We start from the raw sequence: 24437 nt of genomic DNA, 5'->3' as shown, positions 1-24437 counted from the left end.
GGGAAAAGTTTGAGAAGAATAGATACTAACTCTCCTTAAATGTTTAGTAGAATGTGCCTGTGAAACCATCTGGTCCTGGACTTTTGTTTGTTAAGAGTTTTCTGATTACTGGGGCGCCTGGGTGGCTCAGTCGGTTAAGCGTCTGACTTCGGCTCAGGTCACGATCTCGCGGTCCGTGAGTTCGAGCCCCGCGTCGGGCTCTGGGCTGATGGCTCAGAGCCTGGAGCCTGCTTCCAATTCTGTGTCTCCCTCTCTCTCTGCCCCTCCCCCATTCATGCTCTGTCTCTGTCTCAAAAATAAATTAAAAATGTTAAAATTAAAAAAAAAATTTTTTTTAAGAGTTTTCTGATTACTGATTCAATTCAATTGAAATGCTTGTAATCAGTTGGTTCAAATTTTCTGTTTCTTCCCAGTTCCATTTCTGGAGGTTATATGTTTGTAGGAGTTTATTCACTTCTTTTGGTTGACAAGTTTGTTGGCATATAATTTTTTGTAATATTCTCTTATAATTCTTTGTATTTCTGTGGTGTTGGTTGTTATTTCTCCTTTTTCATTTCTGATTTTGCTGGAGTCCTCTTTTTTCTTTTTTTTTTAATGAATCTGGATAGAAATTTACAATTTTGTTGATCTTTTCAAAGGACCAGCTCCTGGTTTCGTTGATCTGTTCTACTGTTTTTTTAGCTTCTATATCATTTATTTCTGTTCTAATCTTTTTTGTTTTTAATTTTTTTAATGTTTATTTATTTTTGAGACAGAGAGAGACAGAGTGCAAGTGGGGGAGGGGCAGAGTGAGAGGGAAACACAGAATCTGAAACAGGCTCCAGGCTCTGAGCTGTCAGCACAGAGCCCAACGCGGGGCTCGAACCCACGAACCGTGAGATCATGACCTGAGCTGAAGTCGGACGCTTAACCGACTGAGCCACCCAGACGCCCCAATTTCTGTTCTAATCTTATTATCTAATCTAATCTTCTGCTGGTTTGGGGTTTTTTGTTTGTTCTTTTTCTAACTCCTTTAGGTGTAAGGTTAGGTTGTTTGAGATTTTTCTTGCTTCTTAAGGAAGATCTGTATTGGTATTAAACTTCCCTCTTAGAACCTCTTTTGCTGCATCCCAAAGATTTTGGACTGTTGTGCTTTCATTTTCATTTGTTTCTGTGTACTTTTTTATTTCTTCTTTGATTCTTTGGTTGACCCATTCATTGTTTAGTGGTACCATGTTATTTGAGCTGCATGTATTTGTGCTCTTTCCAGTTTTTTTCTGATGGCTAATTTCTAGTTTGATTATGTTGTAGTCCAAAGGGATGCATGGTATGACTTTGACCTTTTTGAATTTGTTGAGACTTGTTTTGTGGCCTAATATGTGATCTTTTCCAGAGAATGTTCCATGCGTACCTGAAAAGAATGTGTATTCTGCTCTTTTAGGATAGAATGTTCTGCATATATCTGTTAAATCCATCTGGTCCAATGTTTCATTCAAAGCCACTGTGTCCTTACTGATTTTGTTTCAATGATCTGTCCATTGTTGTAAGTGGGGTGTTAATGTACCCTACTATCATAGTGTTACTATTGATTACTGCCTTTATGTTTATTACCTGTTTCATGTATTTGGGTGCTCCCATACTGGATGCATAAATATTTACAATTGTTATATCTTCTTGTTGGATTGTCCCCTTTATTATTATATAGTGCCCTTCTTTGTCTCTTATTACAGTCTTTTTGTTTTAAAGTCTATTTAATTTGACATAAGTATTGCTACACCTGCTTTCTTCTGACATCTATTTGCATGATAAATGCTTCTCCACTCCTTCACTTTCCATCTTAGGCCTGAAATGACTCTCTTCTTGGCAGCATACAAATTGGTCTTCTTTTTTTATTCATTCTGTTACCCTATGTCTTTTGAGTGGAGCATTTAGTCCACTTACATTCAAAGTAATTATTGTCAGGTATATATTTATTGTCATTTTGTTACTTGCTTTGTGGATGTTTTTGTAGTTCTATTCCTTTTTACCCTTGCTCTCTTCTCTCACAGTTTTCTTTCTTTGGCAATACAGATGGATTCTTTTCTCTTTATGTTTTGCATATCTATTACTGGTTTACAATTTGTGGTTACGATTAAGTTTAATATAACAGCTTCTGCATATAGCAGTCTATATTAAGTGGATGGTCGCTGAAGTTTGATCCTATTCCTTACTCCTCTCCTCATCACATTTTAGGAATATGGTGTCATACCTTACACCCTTTTATTTTATGAGTCCCTTGACTCATTTTTACAGATATACTTATTTTTAATGCTTTTATGCTTCCTACTTTTCTTACTTTTACTTATGGCCTTTCCTTTCTGCTCAGAGTCCCATTTAACATTTCTTGTAGGGTTGGTTTAATGGTCTTTAACTCCTTCAACTTTTGTTTGTCTGGGAAACTCTTTATCCTATTCTGAATGAGAGACTTGCTAGTAAAGTATTCTTGGCTGCAGATTTTTCCCATTTGGCGCTTTGAATGTGTCGTGCCACTCCTTTCTGACCTGCAAATTTTCGCTGAAAAATCCATTGAGAGCCTATAGGGTTTCCCTTGCACATAACTGTCTTCTCTTGCTGCTTTTAAATTCTTTATCACTACTTCTTGCCACTTTACTATGTGTCTTAATGTGGACATCCTTGGGTTAAGTCGGGGTTTCTCTGTGCCTCCTAGATCTGGATTTCTGTTTCCTTCCCCAGATTCAGGAAGTTTTCAGCTATTGTTTCTTCAAATAAATTTTCTACCCCCTTCTCTCTCTTCTTCTGGTATCACCATAATAGGAATGTTATTATGCTTTTAGAATCATTGAGGAGTTCCATAAGTCTATTTTCATTTTGCATAATTTTTCTCTCACCTGCTCAGCTTGATTACTTTTCATTACTCTATCCTCCAGGTCACGATTTCATTCCTCTGCTTCCACTAGACTGCTATTTATTCCACCTCATATATTTTTAATTTCAATTTTTGTGTTCTTCATCTCTGAACTGTTCTTTTTTAACAGTCTCACTGATGTTAGCCACTCTTTTCTCACAGCTAGGGAGTATCTTTGTGATCGTTACTTTAAATTCTCTATCAGCCCGGGGCGCCTGGGTGGCTCGGTTGGTTAAGCGTCTGACTTTGGCTCAGGTCATGATCTCACGGTTTGTGAGTTCGAGCCCCGCGTCGGGCTCTGTGCTGACAGCTCAGAGCCTGGAGCTTGCTTCAGATTCTGTGTCTCCCTCTCCCTCTGCCCCTCCCCTGCTCACTCTCTGACTCTCTCTTTCAATAATAAATAAACATTAAAAAAAAATTTTTTTTTAAATCTTTAAATTCTCTATCAGGCCTATTACTTATCTCAGTTTCACTTAGGCCTCTTGCTGTGGTTTTGTGCTGTTCTTTCATCTCATTTGGAACATATTCCTGTTTCCTCATTTTGTCTAATTCTGTGTCTATTTGTGTGAGCAAACTCACTTAAGTCTCCTTCTCTTGAAAGTAGTGGGTGGACCACGCAGTTTTAACAAGGTGCGCACTGGTCCTCTTCCAGAGGGGACATGCCTCCACCACCGTAGACCAGCCCTGGTGATCTGCAAAGCACATGTTCGGCGGGAGGGTGGTGCACACAGTGCCCATAAGTTTTGCAACAGCCCTCTTCCACAGGGGACGTGTAGGCACTGCCAAGACCAGGGCCAGCTGGGGCTGATCTGCAAAGGCAGGGTGCTCAGTTCTAACAAAGTATGTACATCCTCCATAGGATGTAACCAGCCATTGCCACCAGGACCGAAGCCCCACAAAATGCAGTGTCAGGAGACTTGGAGTTGGCAAGGCTTGTGTTGGTCTTCTAGGGTAAGGGACTTATGGCACCAGGGCTGAGGCAGGCCTGCCTGGGAAGGCAGAGTGCAGTATAAGCAACTTCGATAGTGAATAGTTCCCATAGGTGGCTGTGCAGTTTATGCTGGGAGGTGGGGAGGGAAATGGCACCAGTCAGCTCCTTTGTTCCTGGAGAAGTCCCTCAGGGAACCCTATTCCTCCAGGATACACTCTGACAGGAGTAATTAACTCTCCCTCCCCTACGCCCCAGGCATTTTTCAAACTGCTGCTTCAATGCAGTATCTCTGCAGGCTGTTTGTTGTGCTGTCCCTCTAAGGGTGGAGACTCAATTTCCAATCACTCTCCCTGCTCTCCTAAAACCCAGCCTGCTGATTTTTAAAGTTCCAGGCTTTAAGTCCCATTGGTTATAAGAAATCTTGAAATTTCTTTCAAGAAATAAGAAACTCATGAAATTCGGCCCCTCTGGTGTTCAAAGCCAAATATTATGGGGCTTCATCTTACCCACACAGGCTCCCAGATGTGAGGTCTCTCCCCTCTCCATGCTGGTGATGTCCCCCTCTCTCCCACAGACAGTCCTATAGGTCCCTTTTGTTCCCAACCACTTCTCTGCCCTTCTTACCCTCTTCTATGCGGTCTCTTCTCAACATTTAGTTGTGGAGTTTATTCTGGCAGGCTGTTTTCTGGGTTATTTACACTGATATGAGTGTCACCTAGTTGTATCCATGGGAAGAGGTGAGCCCAGGATCCTCCTACTCTGCCAACTTTCCTGAAGTCTGGCTAGTACTTTCTATATGCTGTTTAAATGATCTTTGCTTACTCCCTCTATTTTAATATATTATTTGTCTTCTGATCCTCAGTGACAACTGAGTGAGAATCCTGATCCTCAGGATATTCATTAAATATCCACTAGTCTTTCTGATTCTATCCTCTACATTTTTAAATTCTTTTCTATGTTTTTCTGTGCCACATTTGAGGTAACCTATCTTGCACTTCATTAATTTCCCCTTCATGTATGTCTTATCTACTGTTCAAACCACTTGCTGAATCTTTAATTTTAAGGGCTGTATTTTTCATTTCTAGACACCTAATTCTGTTCTCAGGCTGTCTATTCATTTCACAAAATATACTGTTCTTCTCTGATTCATTTGAATCAGTCCAATTATATATTCAGGGTTTTTTTTCACATTGTCATTCTATCATTTCGGCATCCTCAGGGTTTAATCCAGCTTTGTACTGTGTCTTGTTGATTCTTCCTATGGAATTTACGTCTTCTAACTTTTATTATAATCTTATCTTGAAGCTTGAGTTTTGGGGGTATCTCTCTAGAAAGACTTTGTATCTGCTTCTGTACAAGTTCCAGAGGTATCAGCATCCTGATACCAATTGTCATGTTGACTTCTCACCTTGGGCATTATGGTATAAATTTAACCCAAAATATATCATGTCCAAATAATCCTAACATTCAAATAAACTTACATCAGATTAATCGTTTTATGGAATTAAAAACATGGAACAAAACAGGTTTAATAAAAGAGGAAAAAAAATCTACCTTTTCAGCAGAAGAACCTGTCAGAACAAAAGTTGAAAAAACTGGAAGTGGATATTTGGTTTGAGGATCCCAACATTCAATAGTAGCTCCCATTGGAAGGCAGAAGAGAGGTACAGATTCTGAGAGTGGAAATGACTCATAGTCATCTTCTGGATATCTAAAAATTAAACCTTTTGGAGAAAGAGACAATAATAAATTTTTAAATAGTTACTTTTCCATAAATTATATCTGATACATATTAATAGAATATTTTAATAGCAAATGTCATGGAAATATTTATGTGTGAAATTTCAAAATAAATTTTTCTCTTGCCATATCAGAAATTTAAATAAACAAATTTACCATTTTTTAAAAATTATGGAGTTATAGTTCATTATAACATTAAAATGTATTGAATATACAAGCTAAAACTATTCAACAGGATCACCAACCTCAATGTATTCTCTTCTACATACCACAACATCTTATGGAGAGTGGTAAGGAACATAAAGGAAAATTTACTAACTACTTCAGTAAAAAATTCAGGGAAGGAGTAAGTGTTATGAAATAATGCCAAGGCAACAGAAATTATCAGAGCCCCTAAACTCATCTTGAGAGAGCAGCAGTATAAAAAGCATTCAACATGAAAAGTAAACAAGACAGAAATCTTGTGGCTGAATACAAAGTATGTGAGACCAACAAAGCAAGAGCAGGGGGCACTCTAGCAAGCATAACAAAGCCCCTTCAGAATAAAGTAGCTATAAAGCATCAGTTCATTAGCCTCTGATGTCTCTAATAGGCAGACCACCTCTAAGTTAAAATCTTGAAAGTCAGTAGCAGAATTCTGAGTTAAAATTCAGTGTGCAAAACTCTACGTTCTAAAAACATGTCTTTAATCAAACACCTGAATACTTTCACAAACCTTGTTTCTATAAGGGTTTCTTTTTTAAAATGATACTTTTTCCAGCTCCCCCCCCCCACAGACAAATTTAGGAAATCACATACAATCAACACATTACAGCAGTATTACCAGTATCACATTTTAAAATGATACTGAAATTTATAATTATTAGATGCTGCCTTCATTTTTATATTAAAATTTACATGGTTGGTTTATTAGCATGAATGTCTTTAAGAAGACAATTGAGATTTTTAAGGAGACAATATGGGATTTGCCAGACTTCCCTGAAGTAAAACTTTATTCCAAAAATTGTGGCAGCTGGGTGGCTCAGTTGGTTAAGTGTCCAACTCTTGATTTCAGTTCAGGTCATGATCTCACAGTCGTTAGATCAAGCCCCACATTGGGCTCTGCACTGAGCATGGAGCCTGCTTAAGATTCTTTCTCTCTCTCTCTCTCTCTCTCTCTCTCTCTCTCTCTCTCTCTCTCTTTCTCCCTCTGCCCCTCTCCCCGGCTTGCACACGCTCTCTTTCTCTCTCTCAAAATAAATAAACATTAACAATAATAATTATAAAATAAACAAAAACTGTGCATGATCAAAAAGTAACTGACACTGCTTCTTTTCACAAGGAAGTATTCCAGTATCTTCTATTTACAACTGGAGCATACCTGTAGTTTCAGTTTTTATCCCACCATACCAGTGGGATGAAGAGGTCACACTTAAATCTTTACAGCCCTTGACACTTTACTGTGCAGTAAGAATGTGGCGATAGATTTCTCAAACACTTCATGGCAGAAAAGTTTCTCAGGCCCTCCTCTCCTCCATATAGCTGATTCTTTGCAACAAAGGAGAAAGGAAGCAAGTCCACCTTTCATGGCAAGTAACATGTGGTTTCAAATCAGACACACAGAGATAAGAGAAGGAAATGTAAGAAGTAAAGATGCAGTTTGACACCTTTCCGATTGCCAAAATATAAAAGGTCAGAGAGAGTAAGCAGTTTTTCACTGAACTGTTAAATGTCTTAGTGTAGACTAAAAGCTTGAATGTTCACTTCACAAACGCTTACCTGGGATGAAAATTTCTACTTAACAACATGTTTGCGGGGGGGGGGGGGGTGTAATATTAATATATCTTGTAATATGTAATGTATTTAAGAAAACTTTTACCTTTACAGCCTTTACATGCTAAAATTATAGATAATTCAATTTAGGAATAGACCAATCCCATAAACTACATAAGGGAGCATACATCGTCTCCTCCAACCAAATGTTAATGTTAGGTGAGTGTGATGACCACTACACTACAGAAACTAACCAAATGTTAATGTACAACAATAACTACAGTAACAAATTTTTTTAAATTTACTCACCAGCTTTGTATGCTATTGCATTAGAAGCAGGCACAGACTTCTTATAACACAGAAATACACTGGAACCCCACTGTAAAATATAAATTATTTTTTAAGAAAACCAAAGAGTGAAAATAAATTGATTCTGTTGAATGTCTTCTAAAGATTCTATTTATTCACCGAAGTCTATGTAAAACACACATTTATCAAACAGACCACAGACTATAAAAAAATAGCAAAACATGAAGTTCAGAACACTAAAAGAAAGGAGTAAAAAAACATTGCCACAAAAATTAAATTGATTAAAAAAAAAAACCAGTTTTGAAAAGTTTAGAATGGTGTAATCAGACACTTTGAAAGAAACAGCACAAAGTTGAGTGGGCCGTAGGGCCCAAACTAAGGAAGACTGCGGTAACTGAGAAGCTATGATGTCATTACCTCCAGGGGCAAACTGTCTTGACTAATAGCCATGGGTACATCAAACATCTTTGCCTATATCACATTAAAGCTAGTAATAGATTTATCCAAAAATATTTCTCAGAATAAATCTGACCCAGTAAGTAGTAAACTTCAGTCTCACAGAAGTATAAATCAGAGGTGCTTAAGAGACTCAATCAGTTAAGCATCCAACTTCAGCTCAGGCCATGATCTCACGGTTCGTAGGTTCAAGCCCCACATCAGGCTCTGTGCTGACAGCTCAGAGCCTGGAGCCTGCTTCAGATGCTGTGTCTCCTCCCTCTCTCTCTTCTCTCTGCCTCTCCCCTGCTCACACTCTGTCTCTGTCTTTAAAAAAAAAAAAAAAAAAAGCATCCAAAAAAAAAGCCATGTAATACTACAATAATTAAAATAAATAAATATAAGGGGAGTTCTCTATCCAGTCTCCCTAGAGCTGTCCATAAAGATACCTCTAAAACACAAAAGCTAACAAAACCTCTATATTAGTGTAACATAGGCAATATTAGCACATACCAAAAAAAATTTTTTAAATCCCTGACTTTAAGTATTTATTTTTTCAATGAAATTATTCCAAAAATCAGATAGCTAAGGATCTTAAAAATTACTATGAATCATAAAAGATAAAAATAATTTTTAAAAAACATGAAAATAAAAACAGAGTAAATTATACACCCAATAATAAACAGGAGTCCAAAAATTATCCTTCTTGGGGGTTGGTGTTAACAGTACATATGCAACAACTTTATTCTTACCATTCCACAATTTAAGTTTTTGTCAACCTTGCAGAAAGTATGAGGAGGGGTTTCTCCTTTACTGGTTACAATAACACAGATATCAGTTACAGCCAACGAATTCTGGGGTCGAATTAGAGGAGCTCTTCGATAAGTGATAAAGATTCTTTGTGAAGTAGTTGAACTATTGTTGACATTGGCACAGCGACCATAGGGTGTGGCTTGGATCACTTCGCATCCTGGAATAAGCCTTTCTTTCCCTTCATATAAAACTCTGCATGGCAGGGAGGGGAGAAATAGATAGGTAAATAGGTAAGTAAACATAATTCTGGCTTTCCTCTCGAAAACAAACCAACAAAAAAATGGGGGGGGGGGGTGAGTTCCTCTACTGTTTCTCAAATCTTAATTGTAAACCAAAAGTAAGATCATTACTTTGGGAATTATAATCTCTTAACTATTTTTTTCAAAGCTGGAATATAATTTTAAGAGCAAATAATATCAAATAACTTAATTTTTTTATTGCTTATTACAAGAAACATATGAAACAAGAAAGGGGCAACACCACAAACATCCCAAGGTTGATTCCTAGATCAAGTATTCAGATGTTTCCACAAAATTTCCTTCATAATTCCTGTCAAAACTTTACCTTTAAAGTCCTTTGACTAAAACTACAAAACAGTTTAAGAAATTAGACATGAGCATTTAATAAATAAAAAGACATCCCATAGCCACGATAAGAAGATGTAATATTTGGTATGATGTCAATATTTCCCAAAGAGATCTACAGAATCAATACAATTCCCTCCTATCTAAATCCCAGCTGCCTTTTTATATAGAAATTGGTAACGTGAGGGGTGTTTGGGTGTCTCAGTTGAGCGTCCAACTTCAGCTCAGGTCATGATCTCACAGCTCATGAGTTTGAGCCTTGCATCGGGCTCTGTGCTGACAGCTCAGAGCCTGGAGCCTGCTTCGGATTCTGTGTCTCCCTCCCTTTCTGCCCCTCTCCTGCTCATGTTCTCTCTCTCAAAAATAAATAAGCATTAAAAAAAATTTTTTTTAAGAAACTGGTAACATGATCCTAAAATTCATATGGAGGTGCAAGGGACTCAGTATAGACAAAGCAAACTGGAAAAAAAAAGAACAAAGTTGGAGGACTCCCACTCTCCCATTTCAAAAGTTACTATAAATCTAGTCATCAGCAGTGTGGTGCCCCCATAAAGGTAAACATATAGACCAATGGAATGGCATGGGAAGTGCAGAATTAAACCCATACATTTACAGTCAACTGATTCTGACAAGAGTGCCAAGATAATTCAATAGGAAGAAAACAGTCTTTTCAACAAATGGTGCTGGAACAACTGGGTATCAAATGCAAAAGAAAAAGAAGTTGAATCCCTTCCTTATACTACATATAAGAAATGGATCAAACACTTAAATGTGAGAGCTAGAATGACAAAACTATTAGACAAAAAACTGTAAAATTTATTAAAAAAAAGAAAAATTTGTGACCTTGAATTCTACAAAGCCTTCTTATATAGGATACCAAAAGCACAAGTGACAAAAGAAAAAATTAAAAAAAAACTGGACTTCATCAAAATAAAAAACTTCCATGCCACAAGTGATACCACCAAGAAAGTGAAAAGACAATGGACAGAATGTGAGAAAATATTTGCAAATCATGTATCTAATTAGAGAAATCTTTCCAGAATATGTAAAGAACTCTTACAAATCAATATAGAGATAAATAACAATTTAAAATGGATATAGGACTGACAAAGAATATATGGAAATTCTCTGTACTATCCTTTTTTTTTTTTTTTTAATGTTTTTATTTATTTTTGAAGGAGACAGAGAGAGACAGAGCATGAGCGGGGGAGGAGCATAGAGAGAGGGAGACACAGAATTCGAAGCAGGCCCCAGGCTCTGAGCTGTCAGCACAGAGCCCATGCAGGGCTCGAACTCATGAACTGTGAGATCATGACCTGAGCTGAAGTCAGACTCTTAACCGACTAAGCCACCCAGGCGCCCCATTCTCTGTCTTATCCTTAACAACTCTTCTGTAAAACTAAAATTATTTTAAAATAAAACATTTTCTTTTCTTTTTTTAAGTGGGCAAAGAATCTAAATAGGCATTTGCCCAAAGAAGATACGGCTGAAAACATGAACAGATGCTCACCATATTAGCCATTAGGGAATTACAAATCAAAGCCACAATAAGATAACACTTCATATACACTGGGAAGACTATAATCAAAAAGACAGATAATTACAAATTGGTAAGGTGAGAGTGTAGAGAAAGTAGAATCCTTACACCAAGATGGTGGGAATCAACTGCTTTGGAAAACAGTCTGACAGTTCCTCAAAGGGTTTAAACATGGAGCTTCTGTATGACTCAGCAATTCTACTCCCAGGTATATACCCAAAAGAAATGAAAACATACATCTGCACAAATACTGGTACACAAATACACATTTAACAGCATTATTCATAACAGCCAAAAAGTGGAAACAATCAAACATCAACTAAGGAATAGATGCATACAATGTGGCACACCCATATAACAAAATATTGTTCAGCAATAAAAAGCAATGAAGGACTAACATGTGGCACAAATCCATGAACCCTATCAACAAAGGCCACATGTAGTATGATTCCATTTATAGGAAATGTGCAGAATAGGCATGTCTATAGAGACAGAAAGTAAACTAGTAGTTGCCTAGGGCTAGAGAGTAGAAAGGGGTAGCAGAGACTGACTACTAATGAATATGGAGTTTCCTTTTAGGGTGATGAAATATTCTAAAATTGGCTGTGATGACAGCTGCACAAATCTGTGAATATACTAAAGACCAATAAATTCTACACTTGAGATGGTTGAATTGTGTGATATCTGAATTATATATGTCAATGAAGCTGTAAGAACCCAACTAAATATTAAAATAAAAAGCCTCTATATTTAAATCAGGATAGTATTAGCAAATCACTAAACAGAAAGAACAATGAACACAAAAATAATCTAGTATGATAATGGTGACATCTCAAAATACTGCTGGAAAGATGGACTTTTTTAATTTAATAAGCAGTGCTTGAATAACTGAATTGCCATTTTGGGGAAAAAAATTCTATCTGTACTTCACACTGTACACCAGAAAAAGCTCCCAGTGGATCACAGAGATAAATGTCAAGAATGAAACCATACCAGTACTAAAAGAAAATCAGGGGAAACTAGGTGGCTCAATTGGTTGAGCGTCCGACTCTTGATTTCGGCTCAGGCCATGATCCCAGGGAGGTGGGATCGAGCCCCATGTCCAGCCCTGCATGGAGCATGGAGCCTGCTGAAGATTCTCTCTCTTCCCCTCTGCCCTTCTTCCCTGCTCACACACACCTCTAAAATAAAATATAAAAAGAAAGAAAACCTAGCAGGGGGAAAAGTGTAACTATGACTCAAAATCTAGAAGCAATAAAGAGGAGCAATAAACTTCATCAAATAAACTTTACATGACAAAAAACACAAGTCAAAAGACAAATTATAAACTTGGAGAAAACATTTGGAGACTTATTTCACAAAAAGTTTACCTTTCTAATACATAAAAATGTCCTTTAAAAAAAACAACAAATACATATGTATCAAAAAAGAAGCCAAAACCGTTTCTAAAAAGATATGGTCTTTAAACACATGAAAAATGCTTAATCTCATTAAAATTACTCTGACACATCATTTCTTGACTATGAGACTGACAAAAATTCAAAAATTTGATCCCGTATTTTGTGGATGGGACTGTGGGGAAAGCAGCACTTACATATACTGATGGTGGGAGAATAAAATGATGGGACACAATGGAGAGAAATTTGGGAACCTTTAACAAAATTATGAATGCATTTATCTTTTATCCCAGCAATTCCCTTTTAGGGCTACCTGAAAATATACTTCCACAAATATGTAATAATATATGCACAGTTATTCACTAAAGCATTCTTGTAATAGCACAAGACTGGACAGAACCCAAATGTCCATCAATAGAGGTTTGGATGAACAAAGTATATACATCCACAGAAATAAGTACTATAGAGCTATAAAAAAAGAATGAGAAAGATCTCCATGTTCAGATATGGAAATACACTGTTGGGTGAAAAAAACAAAGTTTAAAATAGTGACCACAGTATTTATATTTTGTTTAAGAGGAAGAATTAAAAATCCTTTTTATGTTTGTAAAAACACACAGTAAAAGGATAAATCAGAAACTACATTAACAGAGAAAGGGAGGACAGAAAGTATAGAGAAGAAAGTAGAGAAAATAAAGACTGAAGCATTATTTCCCTAAATATAGCTTTTTACATGTTTTGAACTATTACATTTTCCATTTTAAGAGAAAAAATTTTTTAAACAAATGAAACACAAATAGAAACAGATGAACCTAACTGCATAGCAAATTGGTAACATAACCATATAAGAAATACTATTTCATGGGGCACCTGGGTGGCTCAGTTGGTTATGCATCCATCTCATTCTTGATTTTGGCTCAGGTCATGATCTCACAGTTCATGAGTTTGAACCCTGCATCGGGCTCCACGCTGACAGTCAGCGTGGAGCCTACTTGGGATTCTCTCTCTCTTCCTCTCTCTCAAAATAAAAAAATAAACTTAAAAAAATACTATTTCATATAATTTTTTAACACAGTAAGTACTCTGTAAATGCTTGATGGGTCTTATTCTAGGGGCAAGAACTCAGTAAACAGGTTTACTATTAGTAGTAATAGCGATATTGTAATTTTGAAATTATGTATATAAGATAAAGCAGTAAGTAACATGTTTATGATTTAAGAACCAAGATTTTAGGTGTAAGAGAAACAAGATACAATCCAAAATGAGTTAAGAAAAAGTTCTTTAATGTCAAATTTGATCTTGAAATGTTAATATGAACTCATTATTTAAAAAATAGAGATAAAAATAGACACCTCAGTAACAATGAATACACATAGCTCTAGATTTTGATTGACAAAGCAGTCAGCTGGAAAGGGATCCCACTGGCCAAACCTGGGACAATTTGAGCAAACCGAATAAGGACTGGAATAGATTGTTATCACATGGAATAAATTAAAATCCATAGTTTTAATTATTCTCGAAACAATAAAAAAACAAGAGAGAATAAGAAAGCTCTCCACTCAAGCTCTTCAAGAAAAATGAGTTAAAAAATTTATTTTTTAAATGACAGAATTAGAAAAGTCTCATTTTACATCCCCCACCAACCCACCCATGCAAGATCTAATTCAAACAATGATCAATGGATGCTAAAAAATGAGAAGTGTAAAAGAGCAAGGAACAAGATATTTAAACAATGCCCACAACTCCACAAATAACAAAGAAAATAAAAATGCCTTTACCATAGATATGTGGCAATTACCATCTCTTTTTTTAAATTTTTTTTTAACCTTTATTTATTTTTGAGAAGAGAGAGACAGAGCATGAGCGGGGGAGGAGAGAGAAAGAGGGAGACACAGAATCTGAAACAGGCTCCAGGCTCTGAACTGTCAGCACAGAGCCCGACGAGGGGCTCGAACTCACGGACTGCGAGATCATGACCTGAGCCGAAGTCAGACGCTTGACTGAGCCACCCAGGCGCCCCAATTACCATCTTAACTTAAGTGACTGAACTTAATATCACTAATTATGGGACAGTCTGTCACTACCTGCTGTCCTGGTGTCAGCACTACCTGTAAGTATTCTTGACAAAAATATTTAACATAAATTTAAATTAGGCTTTGAAACTCACATCTAACTGATAGGAAATACTGATAATGAGGTAACAAATTAAACAACATAATGAGGAAAGAAATCAGGTAAATCTGGACTGTGAGGCATTCTAAAACTTCTTTTCAAAGTTTTTTAAAATTTATTTTTAGAGAGAGAGCATGCATGTGAGTGAGGGAGGGGCAGAGAGAAAGGGAGAGAAAATGCCAAGCAGTCTCTGCACTGCCAGCACAGAGTCCAAGGCAGGGCTCGAACCCACAGACCGTGAGGTCATGACCTGAGCTGAAACCAAGAGATGGACGCTCAACCAACCGAGTAGTGTGGGAGGCATTCTATAAGACAACTGGCCAAGACTCTTCAAAATGTCAATACATAATACTAAAATGTTGGGGAGATAAAGAGACTAAAGAGGTATTATAACCAAATGCAATGGATTAAATAAATAAATAAATAAATAACCAAATGCAATGGATAAACGATGACAGGACCCTGAATATTTTTTTTTAAAGGTTGTGAAAGATATTCTTGGGATAATTGTGAATATTTGGACAGGGAACAGATATTGAAAATATGACAGAATTAATTTTCTATATACCATTGTTATACAGGAGCATTTCTTAAGGGATGCATGCTGAAGCATTCATGGGAGAATTGTCATGGTATCTCCAGCCTCCTTTCAAGTAGTTTAGCAAAAATATGGGAAAACATTCATTTGTTGAAACTAGGTAGAAAGTATACTGTTCATTATATTATATAGTCTATCATTCAGGAAGAAAGGATACTGGTATTTATTATAATATTCAATTAACTTTTCTGTAATTTTCAAAACAAAAAAACAAAAGTGCTGGAGAAAAATTCATTTGAAAGTCAATGAATCTGATAAGTAGAGGAAGATAAGGACTGTATAGTAGTCTGTGATTCTTCATCTTAATACACACATCTGACACATAAGATAATATACTGTACTATTTAAATCATACTTTATAGAGTATTTGATATTACAGGGGATTATCAGATCTTACATACTTTAACTTAATTTTTTCCAGGAAAAAAAAACAATTAGTTTTAATAAATAGCTCATCTCAGTTTTTAGAAGGCAAAAAGGTCAGAAGTTTGACAACAGTATTTCATGAATGAATGAATGAACAGTTGAATGAACTAGGTACCTGCCTTTGTAGTGGCCATAGGCTTTCCAAACCTCACTAGTGTGCTTAAATGGAAGGTGGGGCAGACAGGTCCAAATATTTCAGTCACCAGATATTAACATACACACACACACACACACACACACACACACACACACACACACATATATCAGGGGTGGAGGAGTGGCAGGAGAGCAAGTAAGAGAGAGAGAGAGAGAGAGAGAGAGAGAGAGAGAGAAAATCCCAAGCAGGCTCCATGCTCAGCCCACAGCAACAGATGACCTGAGCTGAAACCAAGAGTTGGACATTCAACCCACTGAGCCACCCAGGCACCCCACAATTATTTGATCTGGAAAGAAAAATTTACAATTATGATTAACTAAAAGACAATTCAACCTACACTCTAGCAAACCTGGATTAATAAACTACCGTAACAAGCCTAGATATGTATGAAAGAGCCACTTGCAACCTGAAAGTATGTAAGTATAATTATCTAAGTCATCATTTTATTTTTAAGTTGTGCCCCTGAACCACAAGCAACAACAATCTCTGAAAGATTCACATCCTTTCAATTACAATTGTATGGGAGTGGGGGGCCGGTATGAAGAAAAGGATATGAAAAGATAGCCTTTAAGAATAACTGGCTGACAGTGAACAGTGAGACCTGAAACATGTTATGTCCCTGGCTTGATTCCCTTCAACTGACATGAATATTGCCCAAATTTTACCCTATACCCATCCTTCTACAGCTATTACCTATCTTAATAAAATCATAGAGAAAATGAAAAGCACTGACAGTAAAACCATTACATGTCCCGAATTATTCCCCCAGAACCAATAACTTATGTTTCTACCCATTTAACCCCCTTGCCCGTTCTCAAAAGTCCCTCCCATTAAAGGCTAATCCAATCACCTATGCTGTTGACATTATCCCTTCAATCTGTTTCGGAATTTTATTCTAACATATCCTCATTCCTGTATTTTCAACCCTTTCTTTTCCATTGGTTTCTCCCCTTCAAATAAAGATGTTCAAGATTATCCCCTGGAAGAAAGGTAAAAAACAGCCCATGACTCCGTATTGCCTCATCCCCCCAGGTATCCTCAACTGCTGCTTCTAGGAATTTTGAGAAAATATAGATTCTGATTCAGTAGGTCTGGGGCAGTGCCTGAGATTCTGAATTTCTAACATGTTCCCAAGCCCTACAGATGATACTGGTTTGAGGACTACATCTTGAACAGCAAGGCCCAGTACTATCTTCTCTTAAAGTCAAGCTTTCAAAAAAAAAGCCTCTATTGATCAAATTCCAATCATTTCTCAACCACCTGGCTCCTGTGCTTAATATATAAAGTTGTATGACCACCATCCTAACTGTATTGACTTGAAGGAAAATCACAGAAGCTAAACAGGGTGGCCAATACTAAGAAGTTAAACAGATGCTACATAAAGGTCAAGTAAGATAAGGACAAATCATCCTCTGACTTTGGAAATTTGAACATAGCGAGGACCTTAGGACCATTTCACCAGAGCTCTACTGCAAAAGTAGAGGAGGTAATGAGTACAACCAAGCAGTGGCCAAATGGAACAGCTCACTACCTTTCTTAATATCTGCACAACTATTAACAGAAAAAGTAGCAACCATTTAAAAAACAAACAAACAAACAAAAAGAACAACTCCATGGGACAATCAGGGAAATTTGGATGTATGATGATATTAAATAATCATTTTTACGGTGTGGTGATTATATTAAGAGATTTGACATAAAAAATCAATGTAATACATCACAATAGAAAGAAGGAAATAAATATCTGCATGATCTCAATTAACACAGAAAAGGCATCTGAAAAAATGCAACACACTTTCATGATAAAATCTCTCATAAAATCAGAAGTAGAAGGAACCTTTCTTAACATGATAAATGGCATTTATGAAAAACCCACACCTAACACCATATTCAATGATGAAAGACTGAAAGCTTCCCACCTTAGATCAGGAATAAGACATAGGTGCCTTTTCTGCTACTGCTATTCCACACTGTACTGTAAGTTCTAACCAGAGCAGTAAGACAAGGGAGAAAATACAACAAACTGCAAAGGGAGCAGGAAAAACTAGCTCTACTTACAGATGAAATGATCCTATGTATTAAAAAAATCCCCAAATACCCAAAAGAAAGCTATGGAGCTAACAAATTCATCAAAGTTGTAGGGTATGAGATTAACATATAAAATTAAAATTCAGCTGTGTTCGTATATAACAGCAATGAATAATCCAAAAAGGAAATTAAAAAAAAATACCATTTTTAATGGAACCCAAAAGAATATGTAGGAATAAAATTAATCAAGGAGGTGAAAGACTCATACACTAAAAACTACAAAACACTGTTGAAAGAAATTAAAGACCTAAATAAAGGGAAAGAGATCTCACATTCAAAAGTTAGAAAGCTTAGTGGTATAAAAGTGGCAGTACTCCCTAAATTGATCTATAGATTAAATGCAATCCCCACCAAAATTCTGACTTCATGTTTTGCATAAATGGACAAGCTGATCCCAAACTTCCTAAGATGTTCTCAAATACCTGTATGTTTTAAGTAACTGAGGATAATTGTAATAAACAGAACAGCTTAATAAATGACATGTATACATGACAAGTATTATAGGTATTCTAAAAACATAGCTTGTTTACAAAAGAGTCAATGTAGACATTTTTGGGATAAAAGTTTTTACAAAGAATGTACTTCCCTGGCTGTGGACTAGATACTAATACCTCATAACCACTACACTCACTCTAAATGGTAAATACCTCCCCCCTCCTGGCATTTAAAACCACACAACACAATTACATTTTTTAAAACAGGAATGCTCCTTTGTTAAATGAGTTCAGGGCTTCACAAAACTTCACCACATAACCCAAGTAGCTCCTTAAAAATATAATCTTTTATTATACCTTCTTGTTCTTTTATGTTTAATTAATAAGCTTATCTGATAAGTACAACAGAAATGGAATCACATTTCAGGCTCTAATGCCTTCATTTCAATTTGCTTTTGAAAGGAAATGATCTCATGATTCAAGTACAATGCAGAGAAATTCAGTAAGCGTGGATAGAGATATGTAATATCTTACTAACTTGATCCTGAAGTAACAAATAATAGAACTATCAAAAAATTCAAATTTCTATTCCCATGCACCTTAAATAGTGTTATTTCCTTCACTATAGCAAAAGAAAGTAAGTCACCATACCCAATGTCGGTAAGGGGTGGTTTGTCTCTTGCTCTCTTATAACAGAGGAAAAGTTCGGGGCTTTTCAGACTTCCATAGTTCAAATTTGCTTGGAGAGCTGATGGAGTGGCTTCAACACAGGTGTAACCTTCAGGTACTGTCTCCCCAGCAGATTTGTTAATAACTGCAATGTCTGTAATTGGAGCTTTAGGCCCAGTTGACTTAGTATCTAAACGATTTATTTCTTGATCCAAAAGAGTAGATGTGTCAGTGAGACCTGCCACAACAAAGTAGTCAGTCACTCTTGGCCCTTTGTCTTCTATCATGGCTGCTATTGTATTTCCTACAAAAGGAAAAAAGGAAAAAAGACGTCAATTAAAGAAAATACTTTATCTTGACTCATTAAAATTAAAATACTCCTGAGTTAACAGTGATCAACTAGCATACTTCCCAGTTGGATTTATAATCAAATTGTTGTCATTCTATAGAAGAAGGCTGTTTTGGTATCATGTTGTCAGTTTTTACCTCCTATAAAATACAAGTTTACAACATCAATTCATTTACAAGGCAACTATGATCCTTTCGTGTGCCGAGGCTCTGTTAAGAATTATTAAAATGTCAGAGTTGGGCTATGGTGCTCTGCTTTCAGCAAAATGCACTTAATGAACAACATTCAGACCATTTAAGAAATCATTCTTGTTTTTTTTAAGAAAGATCTTCTTTTTTTTAATGTTTATTTATTTGTTTTGAAAGAGAGAGAGAGAGAGAGAGGGCGGGCAGGCGGGTGGGAGAGAGGGAGGGAGGAAAGGGCACAGAGACAGGGAGAGAGAAAGAACTCCAAGCAGAGTGCACACTGTTAGCACAGAGCCTGATGCAGGGCTTGAACTCACGAACTGTGAGATCATGACCTGAGCAGAAACCAAGAGTTGGATGCTTAACCAACTGAGCCATTCAGGAGCCTCAGAAATCATTCTCTTTTAGGTTACAGAATTCCTAGAGCTAACCACATTTAAACAAATGAATTGAGTTCATCATGAATTAAGTCAAGATCTAAGACAAAAAAATAGAGGTATCGGTAATAAATATAATCAAACTAGTCTCTTAATCCAGTTAGGGGTCTGTTCCTTCTGGCTAAGAAACTTTCTGGAAACACCATGTAAACTAAGGAAGTTTAGGAATCATTAAATATTTCATATATAATTACCAAACATAGCATAAAAAACTGTAACCAAAGAAGACAAAATTATATAAAACACACATTGAGACTTAGGTACTATATGGTAGAAACCCAGAGAATATGAACGTTGAGTCAAGACTTCTTTCTTTTTTTTTTTTTTTTTTTTTAATTTATTTTTGGGACAGAGAGAGACAGAGCATGAACGGGGGAGGGGCAGAGAGAGAGGGAGACACAGAATCTGAAACAGGCTCCAGGCTCTGAGCCATCAGCCCAGAGCCCGACGCGGGGCTCGAACTCACGGACCGCGAGATCGTGACCTGGCTGAAGTCGGACGCTTAACCGACTGCGCCACCCAGGCGCCCCAAGACTTCTTTCTATAATCTCTAAATTTGGCATCTCTAAAAATAAAATTAAGCTTCTGCAGTTTTAAGTATTTCCATGGATTTTATGTGCTTTTTAAAATTATAAATATCTATGCACCAAATACAGGAGCCCCCAAATATATAAAACATTTAATCACAAACATAAGCAACGTTATTGATAAGAATGTGGTAATTGCAGGGGACTTTAATACTCCACTTACAACAATGGATAGATCAACTAGACACAGCATCAATAAAGAAATAAGGGCCCTGAATGGTACATTGGATCAGATGGACTTGACAGATATATTTAGAACTCTGCATCCCAAAGCAGTAGAATATGCTTTCTTCTTGAGTACACATGTAACATTCTCCAAGATAATCACATACTGGGTCACAAAACAGGCCTTCATAAGTATAAAAGAATTGAGATCATACCATGCACACTTTCAGACCACAATGCTATGAAATTTGAAATCAACCACAGGAAAAAGTCTGGAAAACCTCCAAAAGCTTAGAGATTGAAGAACACCCTACTAAAGAATGAAGGGGCCAACCAGGCAATTAGAGAAGAAATTTAAAAATATATGGAAACAAATGAAAATGAAAATACAACAATCCAAACGCTTTAGGATGCAGAGAAGGCAGTCTTGAGACGAAAATACATTGCAATCCAGGCCTATCCCAAGAAATAAGAAAAATCCCAAATACAAAATCTAACAGCACACCTAGAAGAAATAGAAGCAGAACAGCAAAGACACCCCAAACCCAGCAGAAGAAGAGAAATAATAAAGATCAGAGCAGAAATAAACAATATAGAATCTAAAAAAAACAGTAGAGCAGATCAATGAAACCAAGAGTCAGTTTTTTGAAAAAATAAACAAAATTGATAAACCTCTAGCCAGGCTTCTCAAAAAGAAAAGGGAGAGGACCAAATAGATAAAATCATGAATAAAAATGGAATTATTACAACCAGTCCCTCAGAAGTACAAGCAATTATCAGGGAATACTATGAAAAATTATATGCCAACAAACTGGACAACCTGGAAGAAATGGACAAATTCCTAAGCACCCACACACTTCCAAAACTCAAACAGGAAGAAATAGAGTATTTGAACAGACCCATAACCAGTGAAGAAGTTGAATCAATTATCAAAAATCTCCCAACAAATAAGAGTCCAGGACCAGATGGCTTCCCAGAGGAATTCTACCAGACATTGAAAGCAGAGATAATACCTATCCTTCTCAAGCTGTTCCAAAAAATAGAAAGGGAAGGAAAACTTCCAGACTCATTCTATGAAGCCAGCATTACTTTGATTCCCAAACCAGACAGAGACCCAGCAAAAAAAAAAAAAAAAAAAAGAGAACGACAGGCCAATATCCCTGATGAATATGGAAGCAAAAATTCCCAACAAGATACTAGCAAATCGAATTCAACAGCATATAAAAAGAATTATTCACCATGATCAAGTGGAATTCATTCCTGGGCTGCAGGGCTGGTTCAATATTTGCAAATCAATCAATGTGATACATCACATTAATAAAAGAAAAGAACCATATGATCCTGTCAATCGATGCAGAAAAAGCATTTGACAAAATTTAGCATCCTTTCTTAATAAAAACTCTTGAAAAAGTTGGGCTAGAAGGAATATACTTCAACATCATAAAAGCCATTTATGAAAAGCTCACCACTAATATCATCCCCAATGGGGAAAAACCGAGAGCTTTCCCACTGAGATCAGGAACATGACAGGGATGTCCACTCTCACTGCTGTTGTTTAACATACTGTTGGAAGTTCTAGCATCAGCAATCAGACAACAAAAGGAAGTCAAAGGCATCAAAATTGGCAAAGATGAAGTCAAGCTTTCACTTTTTGCAGATGACATGATACTATACATGGAAAACCTAACAGACTCCACCAAAAGTCTGCTAGAACTGATACATAAATTCAGCAAAGTCACAGGATGCAAAATCAATGTACAGAAATCAGTTGCATTCTTATACACTAATAATGAAGCAACAGAAAGACAAAAAGAAACTGATCCCATTCACAATTGCACCAAGAAGCATAAAATACCTAGGAATAAACCTAACCAAAGATGTAAAAGATCTGTATGCTGAAAACTATAGAAAGCTTATGAAGGAAATTGAAGAAGATACAAAGAAATGGAAAAACATTCTGTGCTCATAGATTGGAAGAATAAATATTGTTAAAATGTCAATACTACCCAAAGCAATCTACACATTGAATGTAATCCCAATCAAAATTGCATCAGCATTCTTCTCAAAGCTAGAACAAGCAATCCTAAAGTTTGTATGCACCCACAAAAGACTACAAATAGCCAAAGTAATATTGAAGAAGAAAACCAAAGTGGGTGGCATCACAATCCCAGACTTTATCGTCTACTACAAAGCTATAATCATCAAGACAGCATGGTATTGGCACAAAAACAGACACATAGACCAATGGAATAGAGACTCCAGAATTGGAACCACAAATGTATGGTCAACTAATCTTTGACAAAGCAGGAAAGAATATCCGATGGAAAAAAGACAGTCTCTTTAACAAATGGTGCTGGGAGAACTGGACAGCAACATGCAGAAGAATGAAACTAGACCACTTTCTTACACCATTCACAAAAATAAACTCAAAATGGATGAACGACCTGAATGTGAGACAGGAAACCATCAAACCCCTAGAGGAGAAACCAGGAAAAAAACCTCTCTGACCTCAGCTGCAGCAATGTCTTACTTGACACATCTCCAAAGGCAAGGGAATTAAAAGCAAAAATGAACTATTGGGACCTCATCAAGATAAAAAGCTTCTGCACTGCAAAGGAAACAATCAACAAAACTAAAAGGCAACCAACGGAATGGGAAAAGATATTTGCAAATGACATATTGGACAAAGAGTTAGTATCCAAAATATATAAAGAACTCACCAAACTCCACATCTGAAAAACAAATAATCCAGTGAAGAAATGGGCAGAAGACATGAATAGACACTTCTCTACAGAAGACATCCAGATGGCCAGCAGGCACATGAAAAGATGCTCAACATCACTCCTCATCAGGGAAATACAAATGAAAACCACACTGAGATATCACCACATGCCAGTCAGAATGGCTAAAATGAACAAATCAGGAGACTATAGATGCTAGAGAGGATGTGGATAAATGGGAACACTCTTGCACTGTTGGTGGGAATGCAAACTGGTGTAGCCGCTCTGGAAAACAGTGCGGAGGTTCCTCAAAAAATTTAAAATAGATCTACCTTATGACCCAGCAATAGCACTGCTAAGAATTTACCCAAGGGATACAGGAGTGCTGATGCATAGGGGCACTTGTACCCCAATGTTTATAGCAGCACTTTCAACAATAGCCAAATTATGGAAAGAGCCTAAATGTCCTTCAATTGATGAATGGATAAAGAAGTCTGGGTTTATATATACAATGGAATACTACTTGGCAATGAGAAAGAATGAAATCTAGCCATTTGTAGCAACGTGGATGGAACTGGAGAGTGTTATGCTAAGTGAAATAAGTCATACAGAGAAAGACAGATACCATATGTTTTCACTCTTATGTGGATCCTGAGAAACTTAACAGAAGACCATGGGGGAGGGGAAGGGGAAAAAAAATTAGAGAGGGAGACAGCCAAACCATAAGAGACTCTTAAAAACTGAGAATAAACTGAGGGTTGATGGGGGGTGGGAGGGAGGGGAAAGTGGGTGATGGCATTGAGGAGGGCACCTTTTGGGATGAGCACTGGGTGTTGTATGGAAACCAATTTGACAATAAATTTCATATTAAAAAAAATAAAAACTTTAAGTATAATTTACACACAATAAAATGTACATATTAAGTGTAAAATTTGGTAAATTTTCATAAATATATATACCTGTGAAACCATTAACAATCAAGATAGTAAACATACCCATCAAAACTCCAAATTTTCTTATACCTCTATATCCCTCTATGGGCAATTATCCCTCCCTCTATAGGCAATG

General features: G+C 36.7%; 1 protein-coding gene across 4 annotated transcripts in view; it reads right to left on the bottom strand.

The window, feature by feature from the left end:
* Positions 1-24437, bottom strand: part of DENND4C (DENN domain containing 4C) — a 123215-nt gene that overhangs the window by 70853 nt on the left and 27925 nt on the right. For all 4 annotated transcript variants that reach the window (XM_043566157.1, XM_043566159.1, XM_043566158.1 and 1 more), the window contains exons 2-5: positions 18909-19230; positions 8804-9056; positions 7617-7686; positions 5370-5539 (exon numbers count right to left, since the gene is read on the bottom strand). In XM_043566157.1, the coding sequence (XP_043422092.1) occupies positions 5370-5539; positions 7617-7686; positions 8804-9056; positions 18909-19213 (798 nt within the window). In that variant the 5' untranslated portion in view covers positions 19214-19230. The remainder of the gene's footprint in view (positions 1-5369; positions 5540-7616; positions 7687-8803; positions 9057-18908; positions 19231-24437) is intronic.

Source organism: Prionailurus bengalensis, chromosome D4 (assembly GCF_016509475.1).
Source record: "Prionailurus bengalensis isolate Pbe53 chromosome D4, Fcat_Pben_1.1_paternal_pri, whole genome shotgun sequence".
In the NCBI taxonomy this organism is placed as follows: domain Eukaryota; kingdom Metazoa; phylum Chordata; class Mammalia; order Carnivora; family Felidae; genus Prionailurus; species Prionailurus bengalensis.
Note: the sequence above shows the minus strand (reverse complement) of the source record. Positions and strands in the feature narration are given on the sequence as shown.